At 40.4% G+C, this 24433-nt stretch overlaps 1 protein-coding gene across 4 annotated transcripts in view; it reads left to right on the forward strand.

Moving 5' to 3' along the window:
* Positions 1-24433, forward strand: part of LOC101406061 (aspartyl/asparaginyl beta-hydroxylase) — a 218922-nt gene that overhangs the window by 97560 nt on the left and 96929 nt on the right. For all 4 annotated transcript variants that reach the window (XM_087420529.1, XM_087420526.1, XM_087420528.1 and 1 more), the window contains one exon: positions 2013-2054. In XM_087420529.1, coding sequence (XP_087276655.1) covers positions 2013-2054 — 42 coding nt within the window. The remainder of the gene's footprint in view (positions 1-2012; positions 2055-24433) is intronic.

Below are 24433 nucleotides of genomic sequence, written 5' to 3' on the forward strand. Positions count from 1 at the left end.
ATCATTGGCCTCGCGATTGCATCCTAGGTCCTGCACTGGAGGAGGACAAAAGAGGATGGCTGTTGTTCCTGGGAGTGTGCCTGGCCAGGGCCCTCCCACGCCTTTTAAAATGTGACCAATTCAAACCACTCCTCCTTTCCTATGTCCCCCCCAGGGGCGGGAAGATCTGTGGAGAGCCCTAAACTCTTCTTCATGATCCGCATCCGCCTGTTTTCTCTAGTCAGGATAGAAACTTGCATTTTGTGCTTGATTTTTCAAATGACACTAACGTGGGCCAGGTAAAGGGTTAACTGGAGGATGTGGAGTCTCACAGCCTGCCTGCAGGCATTACTGACACTGCTAGAAAGAGAGCTCCTTGAGATTTTTGACGATTTTCTTCAATCCTCTGTCCTTGATGCCTATGACAGTACATTCTATTAAATAATGCACTGCCTAACTTTATGACAAGGAGATTATAGTTAATAAGATCAGGAATTCTAAAACATTCAACAGAGATCTAGAAGTATATATATATATATACGTATATATATATATATATCTCCTACATATCTCCTGCAGTGCTGGCCAGAAAGTGTATGGCAGTCAACTGTGTAAAACCTACACTTTGCAAAAGTGAAGAGCTGCACTTCTCTATTCTTTCTGTTTCAAGAAAGGAAGCGAATGGCACAGTGGAAAGATCATATGCTCTGGAAGGATGTAAACTGCTGACCTTGATAACTTTGGGCACCCTACTTTCTCAGCCTCAGCTTCCTCCTCTGCACAAGAGGAAGACAGACCTTCCCCATAGGGTGTCAGAGACGGGAGACGTGTGTGACGTGCTCAGCACTAAGCCTGGCACACTGTAGCTTCGAAGTTAATTCCCTTCCTCTCCCCTGGGGTCTCAAAGGAGAAAAATACTCGACCTATCAAAATTCCTTCCTTGCATCAGAAGTCTCCCTCAGATTTACTCTCACCCCCAAAAAGTGAAATGTTTTATATGAATGAATGTGGGAAACTGGGACCAACAAATCAAGTGATCCGTGATTGCATCCCTGATCCCTCCCTGCACTGCACCCACACACTCTCACGTCTACTGTGGGAAAAGGACGGAGTCTGTGATTTTCATCAGTCTCCCAAACTCTGCCCCATCCCCATGCCAACACATATGTGTACACACATGTTCCTGGAAATACCCAAGGACTAGATAAGTACCTACTGGGACTATAATCGACTGGTCTACCTTGAAAAGTAGCTAGATCCTAATCTATATTAAATAATAGGCCAGATATGAGGTTATAAATGCAGAGGTTATAAACACATGGTCAGGTCAGATGCTGCTGTTTTGCCTGTGGGGGTGGATGTTCTTTGGCTGGTCCAGGATCTTGGTGGGTTTCACTGTGCTCTGTAGCCCCATTTGTGGAAGAGACACTATGATTCACTTAATGAGAGGCTGACACAGGTGGGCTCTCGGGTTCATCTTGATTCTTCAGCAAGTGAGCTGTAGGACACCTGGGCTCAGTGCAGGCATTCCCCCCTGCCCCATAGGTCAGCTGTGTATGTGTGAGGTCCTTAGAGGAGGGAGACTAATGTTCTCAGTAGTGTGACGTCATTCTTTTAAAGCACACAGTGCCTATTATAAAGTAGTCTTATGCTTTTAGGGAACAATAAAAATATCGAATAAGCTTTGATGAGGCCTTCTCCCTACCCCAGTTTCCCTTTGGATCCATAGAGCACTTGGAGTTGATGGAGACGACCCATGCCAGCTCTCTTATAGACGAGGAATGCTTAGTCTGGCACCTGATGCCTAGTTACTGCTTAGTGACTTTTACAAGTAATTCAAATGAGTATATTCTTAATATTTTATAACAAATTTCATGTGTGAAGAATTCAGGATTTAGGAAAATTGAATTGTTGGCCCAGAAATATTTTTCTTAAATTATATTTATTTGAATTCATTTAAATATAGTCCTGTATTTTGAGATATTGAGTGGTGACTTGCACAGTATTTATTTTGTTTTGTCTTTCCTTTTCAGAAACAAATAGAAAAACAGATGATCCAGAGCAAAAAGGAAAAGGTGAGATCATCAAATAAACAGCCTTTCAAATGTACATATGAAAAAGTCGTCATACCATCCATGAATAACATGATGGTTTTATTTTATATCACTAGGTAAAATAAATTGCTACTGGATTTATTATTTCAAGGACTTTATCAACCAACATTTATTAATATTCTACATAACCATTAAGATCTAAGGCTCTGGAGAGAGAGTGCCTGACTTCTAATCCTAGTTTTGCCATTCCTTATATGTGTGTCCTGGAGAATTACTTAACCTCTGTGCCTCAGTTTCCTATTAATATTAATAATAATAATAATATTAGTACCAACTTCAGAAACCATAAGACTATAGATTCCACAATAGTAGTTAAGTGAAAATATATGTAAAGTGCATAAAGCTGTGTTGAGCACAGGGCAAGCACTTAGGAAATGTTAAATATTCTTTATTGTCACCTGTGTTGACAACTGTGCTAGGTATAGGGATCCAAAGATTACTGGAACATGGTGTCTTTTTTCAAGGAACTCTGAATCGTTGGGAAGAAACAAAGTTACGTCCATATAGAAAGGATCATCTCTGCCTTCCAAGAGTTTGTTACCAAGGCATTCTAATCAATTTAATAACCCAGTAGAATTTTAGTTCAACTGTCACAAAGCTTCCTAAACTTAGAGTGAGGAGCTGTTTTTAAGTTAAGAAATCATATGGATGATCATAGAGTAGTGATTATACTTTTAGTACCAATTGAGTGATAAAATCTTCAATGATTAAACATTATTACAGTTTCAGGAATGCCTTTAATGTGTGGTGATGAAAACAGTGTCTACATTGAAAAGATACAGTACACAGAAGGTACAAGATCTTTCTCAGGATGGAAATAATAACTTGAGCATGGGGACCTGCTGGCCGCTGCTGCAATTTCGTAGCCCTTAGGCTGGGAACTAGACATCTAGCTCATGCACTTTTTTTTCTGACTTGTTTTTAATTTTTTATCGAAGTAATATAGAGATATGGGTTTTTCTTTTTTAATAATTTTTTTTTCCCCCAAAAGCCCTAGATAGGTATGTCATAGTTGCACATCCTTCTAGTTGCTGTATGTGGGACGCGGCCTCAGCATGGCCAGAGAAGCCGTGCGTCGGTGCGCGCCTGAGATCCGAACCCGGGCCGCCAGTAGCGGAGCGCGCGCACTCAACCACTAAGGCATGGGGCTGACCCTATAGAGATATAGTTTTAAAAGTTGTGACTTACAAAGAAAAACAGTAGTCTTTTATCCTCCTTCTCCCCATCCATGAGTCCCTTTCCCAACTTTCTTTTAGCTGTTTCTTCTAGTACTTACCTACACATTTCTAAATAACTTAATTCTGCAAGTTTCTCCTCAATATTGGAAACTGTCGGTTGACTTTTATGTATAGATGACTGGGGTTTCACTCAGTCATCAGACTCACTCAAGCTCTCCATGCTGCCCTACCTCCTCAACCTTCAAGTACATTCCTGACATACTCTGTTAGATAATGATAAGGACCAAGGAGAAAAAACAGCAGAGGGGAGGATGTCAGCAGCTTTTGATGAAACGAATCGCTTCTCTCCTCCAAGACACTTCCGCCACTTGGCCTGCTGGATACCACGTTCTCTTGGTTTTTCTCCTGCTCTTTGTTGTTTGTTTTTTCTCAGCCTCTCTGGTGAATGGTCCTCATCTCCCTGACCATCACACAGTGGAGAGCCAGACCTACGACTCAGTCCTCAGAGCTTTTCTCTCTCCACACACACTCCCTTGGTCTTGTCTAATCTCATGGCTTTAAATCTCTCTATGATATTACTACATCTACCTGCAGCCTGGGTCTCTTCCCTGAACTCCAGACTGGGACGGCCAGCTGTCTACCTGATGACCTTAATTGGGTGTCTAATAATCACTTCAAGTTTAACAGATGTAAAACTGAACTCCCAACCCTCCCCCCTCGAAACCCACTCCTCCCGTGAATCTTCTCTTTCATGCCTCCCTGTCATTCCGTCAGCAAATCCTGTCAGTCCTCTCTTTAGAACACATCCAGAATTTGACTACTTCCTGCCACCTTCACCCACTACCACCCAGGTCCCAGCCACCACCGTCTCTTGCCTGGGTTATTCCAGTTGCCACCTAACTCGTCTTCCTCCTTCCACCTTTGTCTCTCTGATCTTTTTCATTACAGCAGCCACAGTGACCCTTTTAAAACCTAAGTCATATCATGTTGCTCAGGTGCCTCCAGCGTCTTCATATCTTCCTGCAAGTAAAGCATTAAGTCCTTTGCAGTGGTTTGCAAGGCTTCACACCGTCTGTTCTCCCTTCTCCCTCTTCTGTGGGTTTCTTTCCCAACCTCATGCCCTATGACTCTCTCTCGCCTTTCCTCACTCTCCTGCAGCTACGCTGGCTCCCCTGCCAAGCACAAGACTCAGGGCCTTTGCACTGGTCATTCCTTCCTGGCTGAAGGTTCTCCCCCACAAGTCCACATGGCTTGTTCCTTTAGTCTTTGCTCAACTTTACCCTCCTAGTGAGCCTCCCTACCCATCTGCATAGCACTTATCACTATGTGATTATATTTGATAGTTTAATTCTTTATGTTTATTGTCTGAACCTCTTACTGGAATCATGTTTCCATGAGGACACATTTTTGTCTCTGGCTCACTGCTGCATTTCCTGTGCCTGGAACATAGTAGGTACTCAGTAAGTTTTGCTGAATGAATCTCTATTATTTTTTAATTACTAAGCATTAATATGAACAGACATTAAAGGCTCTATAAGACCCAAAGTGTAGCAATAAGACCCAGATCCAGATAGAACTCCTAGGATGGAAGGCTTGGGGGACCAAAAACCATGGGAAATCTATGGGAGACCCAAAACTTTGGGGACCCTGGGGTAAAAAGACTCTGCTGTTGTCATCCCTAAAGAAACCAGATGGTTATGTGGTCTCCTCTGTGACTTAATGTGTCTCAACTCAGTGGACACGTAGAATCGTCATACCCACACTATTTGGAACACAACTAACAAGGAGGAGAAAACCTTTATTTAAAAACATTTTAATCTTCAGTTTCTTTGTCCAGAAATGAGGATAATGATTTGTATGCCTTACAGGGTGTATTTCATAGCAGAAGGATAAAATGAAAATAGTATCTGTAAATAATAAATGCACTCTGCTACTATTATTATTATCCAAACTTCAGTCTACTACTATTATTATCGAAATATCTGGATTTCATGTTGCTTTTGATTAGCAATTGAATTGGTTGATTTGGAAATCTAATGTAGATGGGCCAATTTTTAATTTTGTTAAAGCAAGACTTTTAAAAGATCCACGTGTACTATCATAATCAGTTGTAAAAGCAAAGGTATTTTTAGCCCAAAAGTAAGACATGCATAATTTAAGAATAAAGGACCGTTTTTTAAATTGAATAAATTTAGATTTACAAAAAACTCACTAAAGAGATCCACATCACTCCGTTTGCCTGGGACTAGTGAACATTTCATGACGTGGCTTCAAGGCAAAGACCACGAGGCTGCTCTTTGGGACCAAATTTACCCAGTTGTCCCTCTGCCATCCCAGATACCAGCCTAGAGTGTAACAGAGAAGGGAGATAAATTCTCTTTGTCTTTTATTCTTGTTTTCGTGTCCTACATTGGTTAGGGAAATAAACGCTTCTAAGGAAAATTCTGCTTTTTCTTAATAGCCCCCTATTTTTACCCTCCTCCCCATCTTGTCTCCAAGAGGTGAGTTATAGTTCAAGTTCAAACCTCCCCTACAAATTACCACATTCCCGTTACAATTAAATTCAGTTACATATAATTTTTTAAAACCTCAAATTTCAGTGGCTTAACCAAGATAGGAGTTTATTTCTTAGCCACGTAAATAACCTAGCACCAGGTCACTGGCTCATCGGGGACCCAGCTCCTGTCCTGCCAGTCTGCCATCTTTAGTCTATCACCTCATGTTCCAAAAGGGCTGTTCAAGCGCCAGTCATTGTAGCCACATCCACGTAATAGGAAGGAAGGAGGGAGAAGGAGTAGGCTTCTTAGAAGAACTACATTTAACTGACAGAATTTTGTTCAAGCTGAAATTCAGGGTTCTGGTTCTAAGGAATAAGGGAATATCGACTATTGAGAGGAAGCAGCAATAGCAGTCTCAGGCATGCTGTATTTCATTCCGTCTGTTACCAGGATATACTCTACCATTGTAGTTTAGGAAAATGGCTACTGTTCTGTGCTAAAAAGTTTGATAGATCATCAGAATATGTTTATTAAAAAACTATCAACTTCTCATCATTCACAAAAAAATATACTGATTTATTCATCCACTTAAATATTTGCATGCCTGCTGTGGACACAGGTGAGAGTAAGCAGGCAAGGTTCCTGCTTTCATGGCACTCACATCTCCCCAGAGAGCCCGACAACACACACACACACACACACACACACTCAAACACAAACTGAAACAGTGAGAGAACTCTAAAGGAAACAAAGCAGGAGAGTGTGCTCGAGGGAGACGGGGGGTGAGTAAGGGGAGAAGGTCTCTGAGGAGGTTAGCGATGAGATCAAGGTAGCTGTGTGAGTGCTCAGCTAAGGGCACTCTGAGCAGAGGAACAGTCTGTGCAAAGGTCCTGAGACAGGAGTGAAGGACCTGAGAAGCTGGAGCATCCTGAATAAGCCCCGAGTGTGTGGGATGCAATTGGAAAGAAAGTCAGGGACCAGACCGTGGCAGAGAGTCTGGATATTTTCCTTCATGCAGTGGGATGCCGTACCCAGCCCGTGCAGGTGTCTGCAGATCAGAGCCTTTCTCATTCACACATTCCCTGGTTTGCTTCTGGGAGGTCTGCCTCAGTGTGTTCTTACAAAGGTGGAGACAGGGAGGGTGGAGGGTGGGCGTCGTTTATTGCAGATGGTGAACACATGCAAGCCCTGCCCCCGGACTGGGGACACAGCGTTGTTGTGAGCCATGTTCTGCTCGCTCTCCAGGGGCTCCGTTGCATCCTTAGGGGCCGTGCCTTCCTTTGCACTGCCCTGTGGATCTACTCCACACAGCTTTATCCTCCAGGGGCTCTGATCCTAAAGGGAATTTTCCAGTGAAGTGGGGCTGGGCTCTCGGCGATTTCTTCCCGGAAGCAGTGGAGACAGTCAGGGCAGCAGCTTCGCTTGATGGTTCCTCCCTCTCCATCATGTGGAACTGGCAGTTCCTGTCAGTACCAAACAAAAGGTGTTGTAACTGAAGTCCTTTACTGAGTGTGAAATGCAGGAATGGCCTTAGAATTAAAAGATAAAATGAGTCGCTATTACTACAGATTCATTGAAATTCCCTTTGGGAATTCCAACTGTTTTTCACTCAGATAGATTTATATGATGCTGTTAACTGATAGAGGAGAGGGAAGGGGAAACATTCCATTTTTGGTATATGTGTGAAAAAAGTGAATGTGTTTCAATAGACTTTAATTTCGTGATAATAGAGATGGAGATTTTTTTTTTTAGTGGTAATTACAAATTTGTCTCAGGATGAATTATTAGGTTGCCTAATTTTCTACCTGTATTATCGTCCCTCAAGTATATTGATGAGGAAATACTGATGAGAGTGGGAAGATTTTGTTTTTACTTAGAACTAATAATTATATGATCCCTTTCTTTTAGAGAATCAGATTTAGTTTATTTTGATAGAGTTCATAGGTTTGGGATAGGGCTTATTCCAAATAGGCCCACACTTGGAGATACCAGAGTCTTAAATTGAATCAGATTATTTATATATCTGTTTTAAATAAAATTGCTATATCAGTTTCTCCCCACTGGATGTCATCTTTTCCCACATATTCCGTATTCTACAACCATAAAATGTTAGAGTGAACGACGAAGTAATGCAACGCAAAAATGGCTTGTTAGATATTGACTTCAAACACTTATTCTCATTCATTCATTTATTCAATGCATATTGAGTACCCACTATGTGCCAGGCCTTGTTCTAGGCACTGGGACCAGAACAGTCAATAAAAACAAAGCCCCGGTACTCACCATACTTATATTTGTGTGTGGAGATATGTAATTAGAATATAATAGGCAGAATATAAAAATTAGAATATAATGGGCAGTGATAGGTGTGAAAAGGAATATAAAACAGGGAAAGAGGACAGAGATTGACAGTGGGCAGGGGTGCTGCTCTGTAGATAGGCCTCTGGGGCAGTGACACCTGAAGATGCGAGGGAGTGAGCTGTGCAGCCACCTGGGAGAAGAGAGCCCTGGGGTGGCACAGCCTATTCATAGTCCTTATAGTGAAGTGTGCTGAGTGTGTGAGGGTTAGTGAGCCAGGAGTGAGCTGGTGAGGAGTGTGTGAGGGGAGAGCATTAAGAGTGGCTGAGGGGGCCAGCCCCGTGGCTTAGCGGTTGGGAGCGCGCGCTCCGCTGCTGGCGGCCCGGGTTCGGATCCCGGGCACACACCGACCTACCGCTTCTCCGGCCGTGCTGAGGCTGCGTCCCACGTACAGCAACTAGAAGGATGTGCAGCTATGACATGCAACTGTCTACTGGGGCTTTGGGGGGGAAAAATAAATAAATAAAATCTTTAAAAAAAAAAAAAAAAAAAAGAGTGGCTGAGGTCAGAGGGGTTTCAAGGTCCAAGTCACATAGGGCCACCCCCTGTAAGGGCTTTGTGTATTATCTTGAGATGGGAAGCCACGAGATTCTGAGCAGAAAATTAATATGATCTGCCTTATGGTTTAAAAGGCTCATTCTGGCTCTAGGGGTGCAAGATTTGGAGCAAGGAGACCACTTAGAAGACAATTGCACTCGTCCAGCCAAGCCATGATGATGACTGAGGTTAGGATGTGGGGTAGAGGTGGTGAGTGGTGGTTAGATTCTGCCCGTCTTTATGGGTAAAGTCAGTAGGATGTCCTGATAGATAGAATACAGGGTATGAGAGAGAGGAGCCAAAAATGACACTAAGCTTCTTAAAAAGGTGTGCTTTAACAAATTCATTGAACATCAAGTATGCAATGTGTTACTGATTTAACATATATCAAGTGTCAGTTATTAGTTGAGGATTTGTGAGCCTTTAAAGAAATTTGAGGAGCAACAGAATCTCCGTGCCTGCAAAAAGATGTGCTTGCGTGTGTGTGTGTGTGTGTGTGTGTGTGTGTTTGTGTGTATGTTAGACAGAATTGCATTTGGATCAGGGACTTTTCCTGAAATTTTTCTTTGATTTAGACTAATATTTAATATCCCATTATATTATTCATTATGATTGAGGATATGCTTAAACAGTGTATTTTGTGAATGTCTTTAAGAAGGCATTTAAAGATTCCTGGTTACTGTTAGCATTCTTTTAAAAAGTAATAATCAGTGTCCTAACAAAACACCAGATGGCACTAAAAGACAAGTCACATTTACACTAACAGACATCACATTTGTAGTTCAACTTAAAGAAAAGGCTGAGATGGCTGTGTAATAGCCATTAAATCAGCCTGGTGCAACTAGTACCTCATATGGAGTTTTTTGTGATCATAAGGAAAATAGAAGGCAGGAATCAAGCCTCATTAACAAGTTTTCTTATTATTTTTTTAAAAATATCTCCTATGAAGTTTTTCCTGTGATTCTTACAACCATATGTAACATATCTAAGCAAACTTGTTCTCCATTGCCCTGAGGATGAACATCGAATTCCTTAATACAGCACAGAAAGCATCTCAGGCTCTAGCTCCTACCTCTGGCTTTCCTCTGTTCAGAATGCTCTTCCTTGCCTCCTGGCGTCACGTTCAGCTGGCAAACTCCTAATCCTTAGAAATGAGCTTAGAGCTTATCTCTGCTAGGAAGCCTTCCCTGACTATACCTCCATCTCCTACCCCAGAACAGAAGATGTGCTTCTCCTCTGTGCTCCCAGGACACCCTGTGCTTACAGATTTTTAGCATATATTTTGAGTTTTTCCCTTAATTTTTAGATGAAAAGCTTCTTAAGGGTAGGAACCATGACCCTGCCCCTTATATTAGTCAAAGTTCTCCAGTGAAACAGAACCAATAGAGTGTGTGTGTGTGTGTGTGTGTGTGTGTGTGTAGAAAGAGAAAAAGAGAAGTAGAAGAGAGATAGAGACAGAGACACAGAGAGATTTATTTTAAGGAATTGTCTCAAGTGATTGCAGAAGCTAGCAAGTCCAAAATCTACCGGTTAGGCAGGCAAGCTGGACATCCAGGGAAGAGATGATGTTGCAGCTCGAGGCCAAAGGTAGTTTGGAGGCAGAATTCCCTCTTCCTTGTGAAAGGAGAGGAGGTCTTTTTTTTTTTTTAAGACCTTCAACTGATTGGATGAGGCCTACCCACATTATGGAGGATAATCTCCATACTTTACTCAAAGTCTACTGATTTAAATGTTAATCTCATCTAAAAAACTAATTTCCCAGCAACATCCAGACATGTTTGACCAAATATCTAGGTACCATGGCCTAGCTAAGTGGACACATAAAATTAACTGTCACATTCCTCCAGCAGCACTTAACCATAACATAGTAGGAACTGCATAAATAGTTGTATGAAAAAAATGTGGTTAATCCCTTTCCCTTTACTTGTGTCTTCATCTGATGGTGATAATATGAGATGCAAATGATGGGCAGGAAGAGTTTATAAACAGAAATATCAAAATATGAATGAACTTTAAGTGTCTACAATTTACTGCATTTCAAATTATTTCCATATAGACTCTCATTTAATCCTCACCAAAAAATCTTGTGAATTAAGTATTTTTTAGCCATTATTTCTTCAAGTGTTTTTTTCTTCTTCCTCTCTCCACTATGTCTGGTACTCCAATTACATGTTGGACTTCATGATAATGTCCCACAGGTTTTTGAAAAACTTTGTTCACTTTTTTTCCTTGGGATTGCATAATTCCTCTCGCTCTATCTTCAAGTTCAGTGATTCCTTCTGCCATTTCAGATCTGCCGTTGAACCCATCTAGTAAAATTTTCATTCCAGTTCTTTTCAGCTCTAGATTTCCAATTGCGTCTTTTTTTTTAGTTTCCTATTCACTGTTGAGATTCCATATCTGCTCACTCCTTACTACCATGTTTTTCTTTACTTCTTTGTACTCATTTATAATCATTGATTTGAAGTGTTTTTCTAATAAACGCAATATCTGGGCACACTTGGGGGCAGTTGCTAGTGACTACTTTTTTGTCCTGAATGTGGGTCAGGAGATTCCTGTTATTTGCATGTCTAGTAATTTTTGGTCAAAAGCTGGATTGTATATATAATATGTTGTAGCAACTTTGGAAATTGTTTTGTTTTGTTTTTGAGAATTGTTGGTGTCTAGTAGACGATTAACTTGCCTGGACTGAAACTGAAAAATCTGTCTCCCCTGCAGTGTGAAGTGGTGCTGTCTGCACAGGTTTTTTGGCTTCCAGTGGCTGTTTTTTCAAATCTAGTTCTCTGGAGGGTGGGGATGGAAGTGCCCTGTGCCTGCATAGGTTAGTGGTCCACTGAAGATTTGGGCAGAATTCATACTTTGATTTTGGAGCTTGCTTCTGGGGTTTCTCCTTGCATCTGGGACTCACCATCTAAATTTCCAGTTGCTTTGCTAGCTGCAACTTCTACTGTCCTATACCTCACAGCAGTAGGACTTTTCTGCTACCCAAACAGTGTATGTGTTGAGAAGTGTATTCAGGTAAAACACAACAAACTTGCAGGTTTCACCAGAAGTAGTCCTGTCTTTCAAAGGTAGATTTCTGTAGTAGTTAGCCTCCAAGAAGACCCTCAGTGATTCTTGCCTCCTAGCACTCATGCCTTTGTGGTACTCTCTCCACTGAAGAGGGCTGACCTGTGTGACCAATAGGGCATTGCAGAAATGACAGAGTGTGACTTCCCAGCCTAAGTCATAAAAGATGTTGGAGCTTCTCCCTTGCTCTCCTCTGGATCACTCGCTATGGAGGAAACTAGCTGCCATGTCATGAGAATACATGAGCAGCCCTTTGGATGGGTCTATGTAGCAAGGAACTTGTATAAGATAATAAATGTTTATGGTTGTTGTAAGCTGCCAACTTTGGGGATAGTTTGTTTTGCAGTCATTTATAACTAATCCATCCTCCTTGAGTTTCTGCCTGCTTTTTCACCAGGCTCCCTGGGGCTACCCATGAAGATGGAAAGTTATCAGTCAACCAGGGATTTGGGTAGAGTGTATTCTCAGATTTTGGGTCTCAGCCCTTCTGTGGCTCTCCTGCTTCCAGAATTTCCCCTTTAAATCTCCCTCTGCTCTGCTGCTCTGAATGCTATCATCTATCCCTTTCAGAGGGGAACAACAGAGTGTTCCACTGCCTGACTGGGGCTGGTTGGGGAGTGTCCCCACAGAAGAAAATCACAAACACACCATTCTTACCCAATGCAGAAACAGTCTTTCAAGAATAAACTCCTCTGTTTATAAGTTTCTGCCTGTCTTTGGTCATTTTTCAGTGCCTTCAAATAGTTGTTTTAATGTTTCAGTGATACTTCATTGATTTAATGAAATATAAATATTAACACTCTCTGAAGATTAGAGAAGCTGAATATCTCAAATTTGTAAGCCAGTCTGGATTCCCTTACTGTGATACTGTTCATATCTTATTTTTTTGTGATGCTGTTCATATCTTATTTTTTTATGTTGATTTTCATTGGTTTTGTTTATATTACTGATATTAATCCCTTGTTTGTTTTTATATTGCAAAAATATTTTCTAATTAGTTCTTTATCTATTAACTTCATGGACAGTGCCTTCCAGATACATAATGGTTGGAATAAACGAATTTATGAAAGAATGGTGTTCTCTGGCCTGTTAACAGCACTTTGAACAGGTCCAACGATATCTTCTTGCTTTCATATATTTTTCTATTATAAAATAATAAAGTATGTACAAAAACATTGGACAGATGGTTTTAGCTGGGGAGCTTGGGCAGTGTGAAGCATGGTCCTTCCCTCAAAGAATTCCTTCATTTATCTCATTGAGATAAGAATTGTAGTACATGGCTGTACTTGTACATGCCATCAAGCTTCCATCATGTTGTCTCTGAGGGTCCTTTCCCTTGATGCACATGAGCTCAACCAAGTCATCCCTGCCTTGAACTTAATTACTGCATGATCCATATGGGTAGGTCTTCTGTCTTTAGCTGCCCATTGGAGGTGCTTTGGTTCACTGTCTTGAGCAGTCCCTAAAACACTATATATTCCTTAGGAGTAGTACCAACAGCCCACTTAGATGTAGCACAGGCTGGCCGTTCAATTCAGGCCACACCACTGTGCTTTAGTAATTTCCCCATATTGTAGAAATAGCACACTTAAACCAACTCAGGAAAAAGCTTTGAAAAAACAGTCTCCCTCCCACCCTTGCAGCTGTGAGAAGAGGTTACGAGATAACTGCTGTTCAAGATTTATTATACTCATTACATTCAACAGCTACAGTAGTTTTAGTGGTTCCTAAAATACACCAGCAGTTATTGTCTGATTACTTCTACAGATAAGTTAATTATAGGAGATTTCTGACTCCTATATAAGTCTAATTTAGAGAGAAGTTTAATTACAGCTATTTTAGTGATTTAAATAAGCTTAGCATATATTACCAGTCTCAGCAAGTGTAGGAGTGGTTTTTAGCTGTGTTGAAATACGCATTCGCTGTGTTTTTATTTTTCGTTTCACGATTTTAGCCATACTGTAGTACCAGTGATAATTCAGGACACCTGTTTCCACCAGAGTGCCTCTTCAGTCAAACACACCACAGGACAGTAATAGCAAATTCTTCGTTATCATTAAAATCCCATTCTAATACTTCCCGTTGAGCACTCAACATTTTACAAAGCTAATTTCTATAATGATTGTGACAACATTAGCAGGAAAGAAAAATAGATTTCTTAAGGAAAAAACTTCAGATATTAGTGTATTTTCAAATTATCGTTAGGATCTAAATTTCCTTTTAATTGATGGGAAATGTGACCCTGTCTTCAAATCAGAATAATCCATGTTACTGTGTATTAACACATCGTCTATTTGTATACTGAAGCAAATTAAAGATTAACGTATTAGCCACATATGCCCAAGCCAGCTTAAAGTTAATCTTTCAAAAAATGTGCCATAAGAAGACAGAGCTATCGGTGGTTGAATATATTCATTTGTTTAAACAAGACTTCAAATTGGAGAGTGCATTAGTTTGCAAAATGCATTACTGAAAATTACCTCAGTGAGAGGTCTTCCCCACAGCATTTTTCATTCTTCTGATTAATGATAGGTTGTACTGTCACAGCCGTAATTCTTGCCATATGTTTATATGTTTTTCACTTAAAACTCAAATATATATTGACAAGAAAAGTATTAGTAATAGTGAAAATAAATCCTCTCTATGTTTCAGTTTGGGTGATTTTATTCTGCTCAGGAAGCCTCATCCTTAACACCGTGGAATGTCAGTCATGTTTTTCTCCTTTGCTGGAATGCTCTTTCTTCTTCATCTGTTCAGATCCTAAGGTCCGTTGCTGTTCCCAAGCCTGGTCAGCAGTGACACAGAGTAGGCGGGGAGTAGCTGGAGCTCAAGTATGAGACAGAAAATTAGACACAAGCAGCACATCGTGTCTGGGAGGCCAGGCAGTAGGCAGTAGGCAAATATGTCTCAGAAACGAGGAGAAGCCTCTATCACAGAGGTTCAGGCACACACCACAAGTCAAGCGGGGAGCAGGAGGACATTTGCTGACAGAGACAGGATTTCCTCCTAGAGGAGTGGCATTGGAATTCTCCAGAGGCACTGGCATGCTGCAGAGCCCCATCACGAGCCCTGCCACGGAGCTGGTCCAGGCTGACGGCAGCAGGGCGTGAGGTCGGTGCAGGAACATCAGCAACACTCATGGTTTATCAGCTGCCTTAACGCTTTTAGTTAACCATCCGCTTTCCCCCTCGCCCTCCATCTAGAACATGTGAAGCTAATATATGGATAATTAACTGCTGTTGAAACCAGTGAGGCACCCAAACACAGATTCTTTTTTGGGCCCCAGGGTATGATACAGCATTTCTCAACCCTGCCGGCATGTTAGCATCACTTGTGGGATATTTCAGAAAATGCCCTGGGTCGCACCCCAACCATTCTGATTTCATAGCTCTGGGGCCCAGTAGCTCTAATATGCAGTCCTGGTTGAGAAGTGCTAGGTGAGGTGTCCTGCTTACCAGGGCAATCTAGTCTGTCTACCAGGATCGTCTTAACTAAAAATTTTTCACTGGGTCCACTTGGTTCAGATATCATTCTTTGATATTATTTGAATGCCATTAAAGGGATTCTTTAACGTAATGAACTATAAAGACAACAAAAGGATTAGTTGAGGCAAGCTGAACCTCTGCTATAGAAAGAACGATTGTAAGTGGATGAAACACTTTCTGAAAGAGAAGTCTGAGCCACAAGTGGTGAGCAAGCCCAGCTGCATTGCGGACCTGAGAACAGCTGACCACCTCCGGTCGTGGGCTTGGTAGGCTGCTGGGCTGGGTTTGGGAGGTGTCCGGGTCTGAATATGGCAGCGGACCCTTCTCCTCTTTTGTGGCCCATGTTCCATCTCATCGGTAGACTCTCCTCTCACCTCACACCGGTCCATTCCTTTGCTAAACCTCACAGATTTGAATCAGAACTAAGAGAATACCGTTAAATTCTCAGTTGCCGTCTACACGTGCTCAAACTTCAGGTATTAAAGAATGTGATTTTTATTGATGACATTTTTATAGGTCTAGCTTTTTCTGTTTCTGTTAGTTGTGCTGATGCCAGCAAATGTTGGAAGCAAGGTGAGCCTTTTCCAATGCTGCAGATACGCTGCGTGGGAAGGACGGTGACCAGGAGAGACCCATTTCTGGGCTGACCGGGGCTCAGGCCCTCTCCCCACTGCGCACCTTTGTATCCACCCTCCTGCAGCAGCCAGGGTGGAAACTGTCCTCCTTGGGATTTTTGCTGCTTAACTGTTTACAGGCAACTAATTTAACCCTCATCATGTGTGGGTTACAAAACGTCTGGGGACCTAGGACATATCGTTTATTGAAGATATATTCCTATACGGGATGAAGATGTTTGGGAAAAAATATAAGCCTAATAATAAAAAGCAGATGCATTCCACTCTGTTGGTTCACTTTTTGCCTTTTCCAGCGAGCCTGGCTGTGCCCTGCACACAAGGTGCTCAACATTTAATGGATCGTTGCCGCCTTAGACCCATTCTTGTGTTGCCAGGGAGAACTTGGTTAAAACTCTTATCACTAAAGTAATAAGAAAACATCACTGAGGTTGTTAAAGGCGTCTGTTTCATACATCCTCCAAATTATTCATTACTAGAGATTTTAATCATTTAAGGCAAATATGCCGTAATTTATATTGCAAATTCTAAACTCATTTCAAATATTAAGCACATTTGTCCACTTGGTTATGGCAGAGTCAGAAAACACGGTGATTTTTGCCTTTGGCTTAATTTTTAAGAAGTCAGCATGTGTGGGAGAAGGGAGTAAAGAAGTAATTGCATAGATTCTAACACGTTTTCTTTTCCAGGGGATTCATTGGTGTTGGGTGAAGGTAAACCCTCTTTTACCAGGTCCTGGAACTCCAGCCACCCCTCCGTGTGGTGACCCTTCTTAAAGCATGGATGTGGGAACTGAGTAAAGGGACAACAGCCTCTAGCTAAGAGGATGATTTATTAATTTAACAAACATTTCAGCTTCCTTTGTTTGCCATGCTCTGTGGAGTGCCCTGAAAACAAAGCAAATAAAAAACTACACTTTAAGGAGGTGGAGGTTAGGAGCAAAATGCTGTGGGAGCTCAGAGGAGAGAGGAACTCTCTGCTAGGGAGATGGAAAGCAGCTGAAGTCTTCATGGAGGGGTGATGTTTGAGCTGGTCCTCCAGTAGTGAGCAAGGGTTATATCCTTGCAATTCTCTGCCTAGACCTGGGAATTCAGATACTTAATTATTTTTAATGACAGGGCTGATGGATTGATATGGAAAACAGCTTGTAGGTGTTTTTGTGCGCAGCCAGCTCATCTTTACTCCAAGAGCAGTACTGCTAGGATATCATGGGGGATGCGCTTTATAAAACAGTTTAAACTGATTAGAGTCCTGTCTTGCAACTCTTGACCACTTTTTGGGAAAAGATTATCATAATTCAGTTTTTTTTTTGATATCCAGTGATTTTTACACTTTCTCTCCTTTGATTCTTCAATACCATTGATGGTATCTTGTCTTGTTTGTTTCTTTCCTGTTTCACATAATAGGTGTAATTAGAGCCTACATCTAGGACTATATATATATTATTTATCTGGAGCCTTCGGGGCTAGTTAGCTACCATGATTATAACACCACCTCTGCTCAAGTTGGATGAAACACCCTCAAAACTAAACTTAAATAAAAGTGGATAAAATCTGTTTCTGTAGCATGATGCCTTTAATTGATATCCTTTGCATAAAAGCCAAGGCTTGATAAAGGTGTGTTTCAGGTAATAACCCTGATGTTTATGCTTCATTGAAATTGGGCTCCTCTCCCCCAAGGATCATTGACTTCTTTGTGCAGTTATACCACCATATTAGGGATGTTATTACTAATGTCATTCAGCTAGTCATCGGGTGGAAGTAGCATTAATTGCAAATTATAGCTTCAACATAAAACCAATAGACTTGGGTGAGCTTTTTATTTCTGTGCCTTGTCACTTTGATTCATACTGCGTCTTGCTTTTTAACTGCTGCCTTGAACCCCATGTGCATTTCTCCACGGTATATTTTTCCATGGCGCTTGCAGACAGTCATGGGAGTCAAGCAGTGTAAGACCCAGCAGGGCACGTGTTGTTGTGCCATGAATTGTGTACGTCTGTGCGTGGTGAGGAGGGAGGCCAGAGGCAGATTGTCTGTTACCCCCTGAGGAGTATGGTAATAGCTCGACAACGCACTTCCTGAGTATTTCCCTGTGATTATAAAACATGAGTGAAGAGACTTGTTAGAAAGAAGGAAAAAATGAAGACTAGTTTAAAGTTGCCTTTAGATTATTAGCAAACATACTTAGTGCATTGGCACTAGAGTGATGGAAATATTCACATGGTGTTCCCACTCTCGGTCATTCACTTTAGACTGAGTTTTTGGTTTCATCTGTTTTGTTTTTAGATTAAAGTACGTGGCTGAATGTGGTGTTTGGAGGTTGAGGTCCGTAACAACATTACAGGAAATTTGGGAATCTAAGAGTATTGTTCTGCCTGCATTAGCCATCATTTTTTTTCTTGCTACCCCTGAACATTTTCCTCATAGGCATTTAAATCCCTCTTACTAGTGTGAAGTAACTTGATCAAAACAGAAAATTGTTGTAGTATGGTGAAAGGGGTCCTTTACCAGGAGTTTTAGTCTCAGCTCTGCCAATTCTTATTTGCCATTTGATGTTGAACTTCTTATTTGCTATGTGATCTTGAATAAGTCTCTTAGCTTCTTGGAGCTTTCCTTTTCCCGTGTGTAAAATATGGAGGTGATTCTGCCTGCCCGCCTGCGGTTTTTGGGGAGGTCGGATGACCATTTCACTTTGTCTCTGGTGTCATGCTATACAGATAGGAGCAACTATTATCGTTATTTCCGCTCCTAGTGTTATTTTATATAAAATGTACATAATGCCCAGATCCAGATGCTGTTTGATACTGTTTATTTGTATATGTTCCTTTTCTAAGAGGCTCTTGATGGATTTGATACACCTTAAGTGCAAGAGGAGAATACTGATTCTTCAGGGATGTTCCTCTAGAAAGTGTTTATATGTGGAAAATGAGCATCTACGAGCTGAGTAAGCTGTGAGAATATTGGAGAGCTACTGTAGTACATCTTGTAGTGTACTTGGAGTGGCATCTCATTAAAGAGTAAGTTATTCTTTCCTTCCACCTGGGGTGTTAAAGCTTTATTAACACTGAGTTTGGAAACAGCTAGCAAAAAAAGCTAAATGTGTAAGGGATTTATTATAAAACTCAGTAGTGCCATTAATTTCAACATCTCTTTAAATTGCTGGGGTAAAATCATGTATTCAGCAAGGAAGCAAGTTCTTGCTTCCTCCCATGAGTCTGCTTGATTGTGCTATTGGTATCTCATCCTTTAATTAAACTTGTCCAAAGATAGGATCAGCTAAAGTGTTTACTGTATAAATAGTTTTCATTCCCAGTGTGCAAGTTTAAAACCCTGGTTAAAACAGTTTGCCATCTGTTAAAAACAAAAACATGTGGTGTGGCATTGCATAGAAATAAACTGTGTATTATTCATAAAAAGAATCACAACATATATCATATCTTTCGGGCCGACAATAATCTGTGCTATTTTAGAATGTCGCCACCTTCTCTCTAAGTGACAGTATGCTCAGTTCATTATGGTAAAAAACATGATAATCTATAAACATAATAAAATTAATATATGCATTTTTATCCACGTGAAAATAGATTTGTCTGAATATAAGTTTTACTGGTGAGGAGGTACAATATTTTTGCTATTTTCAAATTGAATTATTTATGAGAGTTTAATGTTGAAACCTTGTTTTCCCCTAATTTAACCATTTAATGTAGCCGGGACTGTAACTCTTTCCCACATTGCCATTTCCTCAGCCCCGGACAGCTGCTCGGGCTTTGGCAATCGCTTCCTGCTTCTAATTTCTACTCTTTGCCTTTCCTCTTACACGTACTCACAGGAGACACTTCCTAAAACACAGGTTATTTACAGTCACGCATTAAAACCATCAGTAACACCACCTTGCCTGTGGAACAAAGTCTAAATTCCTCGGAATATTGTTAAGGATACTCCATAATCTGGCTCTAAGCCACCCTCTCTGCCCCTGACCCAGAACACTGTGTAGTTCCGCCTGACTTACAACCATCAGTAACACCACCTTGCCTGTGGAACAAAGTCTAAATTCCTCAGAATATTGTTCAGGATACTCCGTAATCTGGCTCTAAGCCACCCTCTCTGCCCCTGACCCAGAACACTGTGTAGTTCCGCCTGACTTTTCACAGACCCCTGAACTTGCCTCTTTCCTGTTTCCACCACTGTATCTTCCTCTTTCCATGGAAGATTTTTCCCTGCCTCTGCCTCATCCCAAATTAGATCTGTGCTTCAAGACTCAGCTCAAACACCAGATTCTTCCTTAATTCTTACCTTCTTGTTCCAATTAGGAGTAATGCCTTGCTTCTCTGTGTTGCCAAAGTATTTTATAATTCTTATTTTGCCTGATAATTTTCAACCTTATATTCTCATCATTAATTTACTTTTTTTTCACTTTCTAATGTCTAAATTATTTGAGGATAGAGATTTGTCTTAGTCCTTCCAAGCTGCTATCACACATTTACCATAAACTCAGTGGCTTAACAGAAGTTTATTTCTCACAGTTCTGGAGGCAGGGGAGTCCAAGGTCAGAGCACTGGCAGGTGTGGTATCTGGTTCATGGACGGCACCTTGTTGCCGTGTCCTCACATGATGGAAGGGACCAGGGAGCTCTGCGGAGTCTCTTTAATAAAGCACTAGTCCCATTCATGAGCTGAGCCCTCATGACCTAATGACCTCTGAGAGGACCTACCTCCTAATACCATTACCATGGGGGTTAGGATTTCAACATATGAGTTTTGAGGGGACACAAACATTCAATCTATAGCAGGATTATATCCTGTTCCTCTTTGTATCTGCTATGTTAACCAGCATAATACCTTATGAGGTACTCCATACATGTTTGTCGAAATGGTTTGAAAACTGATACACGCGTTCCTCTGGGGAATCCATAATAACCAAATTAATGCAGTGCAGAAATTTAGATTAACAGATCAGAGCAGATTGTCGGATTCTAGGCTGGATTTTTTTTTTAATAGAGCTACTGGGCAGTAGCTATGGATGTTATAAAATATTCTTGGCACTCTTCTGTTCAGTATTTCTTATTGGACGGTTAATATCTCACAAGATTCTGTGGGAAGTTCTGACTAATTTGTTTGAGACAAAACTAGTTGTAATCTTTGGACCTTGTTTGAATCTCATTTCAGAATAACGAACTCTAAAAATATAAATAAGACAATGAGGGAAATATAAACACTGATTATCCAGTGGAAGTATCAATTATGATATTCAGGAATTATTATTAATTTCTTTTTAAATATGATTATAGTATTGTGGTTATGTTTTTATGTTTATTATAGCAGCTTTATTGAGATACAAGTAACATACAATAAACTTCGCCTAAAGCCTACAATTTGATAAGTTTTGACATATATACAGCCATGAAACCCTCACCACAATCAAGATTATGACCATATCCAAGGACACCAAAAGTTTCCTTGTGCCCCTCTGTAATCTCTCCTGTGTGCTCATCCTACATGCCCCTCTCATCCCCATCCACTAAGGTCCCTCCATATCCATTAGTTTACATTTCCTAGAAGCTTATCTAAGTGGAATCCTACAGTATGTAACCTTTCTTTATCTGGCTTCTTTCACTCAACAATTATTTTGACATTCATCCATGTTGTAGTATGTAATATAGTTCATTCCTTTTTATTGATGAATAGTATCCATTTTATTGCTATAATAATTTATTTATCCGTTTGCCTGTTGATGGACATTTGGGTTGTTTCCAGTTTTTGGCTGTTACAAATATATCTGCTAGTGACATTTATATACAAATCGTTGTGTGGACGCGTGCTTTCAGTTTCCTTGGGTAAGTACCTGGGAGTGGAATGGTTAGATCATATGGTAGTTGTATGTTTAACTTTTTAAGACATTCCCAAACTGTTTTCCAAAGTGGATAACTTAATTTTACATCTTACCAGCAATGCATAAAAATTCCAGTTCTTCCGCATTTTTACCAATACTTGGTACGGTCACTCTTTTTCATTTTAGCCATTCTAATAGGTGTGTAGTGCTATCTCATTTTGGTTTTTTTTTTTTTTTAAAGATTTTATTTATTCAGTTTTTTCCCTCCAAAGCCCCAGTAGACAGTTGCATGTCATAGGTTCACATCCTTCTAGTTGCTGTACGTGGGACTCAGCCTCGCGTTGGACGGAGAAGTGGTGCCTCGGGGCGCTCCCGGGATCCGAACCCGGGCCGCCAGCATCAGAGCGCGCGCACTTAACCGCCAAGCCACGGAGCCGGCCCTCATTTTGGTTTTAATTTGCATTTCCCTGGTGACAAATGATGTTGAACGTCTTTTCATGAACTTATTTATCATTCTTATCTCTTCTTTGAAGTGTTAGTTGAAATCTTTTGCCCTTTTTTTACTGGATTGTTTGGTTTTTTATTCTTTGAGTTTTGCGAGTTCTGTATATATTATTTTTCTAACACTTTTGTCATATATATATGACTTGCAAATATTTTCTTCCAGAATCTGGCTTATCTTTTCATTTTCTTAATAGTAGCTTTTGAAGATATTTTTAATTTTAATGAAGTCTGATTTATGAATGTGTTATCTTATGGATGGTGCTCTTGGAGTCAAGCCTAAGAGATCTTTGCCTAACCCAAGGTCACAAAGATTTTGTCTTATGATTTTTCTAGAAGTATAATTGTTTTGGATTTTATATTTAGGTCTCTGTTCCATTTTTTTTTTATGTTTTTTTGTTCCTTTTGGTTTTTTTTTGTGAAATTTTTGTTGTACATTATTGTTTATCAGTCACCATATAAGTGCATTCCTCCACCCCTTGTGCCCACCCCCACCCCCCTAGCCCCTGGTAACCACCAAACAGTTCTATCTGTGCGTGTGTTGGTTTATCTTCCACATATGAGTGAAATTATGCCCTATTTGTCTTTCTCTTTCTGGCTTATCTCACTTAACATAATACCCTCCAGGTCCATCCAAGTTCTTGCAAATGGGACGATTCTGTCTTTCTTTATGGCTGAGTAGTATTCCATGGTATATATATACCACATCTTCTTTATCCATTCATCAGTCGAGGGACACTTGGGTTGCTTCCATGTCTTGGCTATAGTGAATAACGCTGCGATGAACATAGGGGTGCATAAGCCTCTTTGGATTGTTGATTTCAGGTTCGTTGGGTAGATACCCAGTAGTGGGATAGCTGGATCATAAGGTATTTCTATTTTTAATTTTTTGAGGAATCTCCATACTGTTTTCCATAGAGGCTGCACCAGTTTGCATTCCCGCCAGCAGTGGATAAGGGTTCCCATTTCTCCACAGCCTCTGCAGCATTTGTTGCTTTTTGTCTTGGTGATTATAGCCATTTTAACGGGTGTAAGGTGATATCTTAGTGTGGTTTTGATTTGCATTTCCCTGGTGACTAGTGATGTTGAGCATCTTTTCATGTGCCTATTGGCCGTCTGTGTATCTTCTTTGGAGAAGTGTCTGTTCATTTCCTCTGCCCATTTTTTGATTGGGTTTTTTTTTGTTATTCAGTTGTGTGAGTTCTTTATATATTATGGAGATTAATCCCTTGTCAGATATATGGTTTGCAAATATTTTTTCCCAGTTGGTGGGTTCCCTATTCATTTTGATCCTGGTTTCATTTGCCTTGTAGAAGCTCTTTAATCTGATGAAGTCTCACTTGTTTATTTTTTCTTTTGTTTCCCTTGTCTGAGTAGACATGGAATTCAAGAAGATCCCTTTATGGCTGATGGCGAGTAGTGTACTACCTATATTTTCCTCCAGGAGTTTTATAGTTTCAGGTCTCACCTTCAGGTCTTTGATCCATTTTGAGTTAATTTTTGTATATGGTGAAAGAAGGTGGTCTACTTTCATTCTTTTGCAAGTGGCTGTCCAGTTTTCCCAACACCATTTATTGAAGAGACTTTCCTTTCTGCACTGTATGTCCTTAGCTCCTTTGTCAAAGATTAGCTGCCCATAGATATGAGATTTTATTTCTGGACTTTCAATTCTGTTCCCTTGATCTGTGTGTCTGTTTTTGTACCAGTACCATGCTGTTTTAATTACTATTGCTTTGTAATATGTTTTGAAGTCAGGGATTGTGATGCCTCCAGGCTTGTTCTTGTTTTTCAGGATTGCTTTAGCTATATGGGGTCTTTTGTTGGCCCATATGAATGTTAGTATTCTTTGTTCTATTTCTGTGAAGAATGTCCTTGGGATTCTGATTGGGATTGCATTGAATCTGTAGATTGCTTTAGGTAGTATGGACTTTTAATAATGTTTATTCTTCCAATCCAAGTGCATGGAATATTTTTCCATTTCTTTATGTCATCATTGATTTCGCTCAATAATGTCTTGTAGTTTTTATTGTATAGGTCTTTTGCTTCCTTGGTTAAATTTACTCCTAGATATTTTATTCTTTTTGTTGCAATTGTAAATGGGATTGTCTTTTTGAGTTCTCTTTCTGTTAGTTCGTTGTTGGTATATAGAAATGCAACTGATTTCTGTAAGTTGATTTTGTACTCTGCCACTTGTCTGTTGTTGTTGATTATTTCTAATAGTTTTCCAATGGATTCTTTAGGGTTTTCTATATAT

This window comes from Ceratotherium simum, chromosome 31, assembly GCF_057802395.1.
Source record: "Ceratotherium simum simum isolate JZ-2026a chromosome 31, ASM5780239v1, whole genome shotgun sequence".
NCBI classification, from domain to species: domain Eukaryota; kingdom Metazoa; phylum Chordata; class Mammalia; order Perissodactyla; family Rhinocerotidae; genus Ceratotherium; species Ceratotherium simum.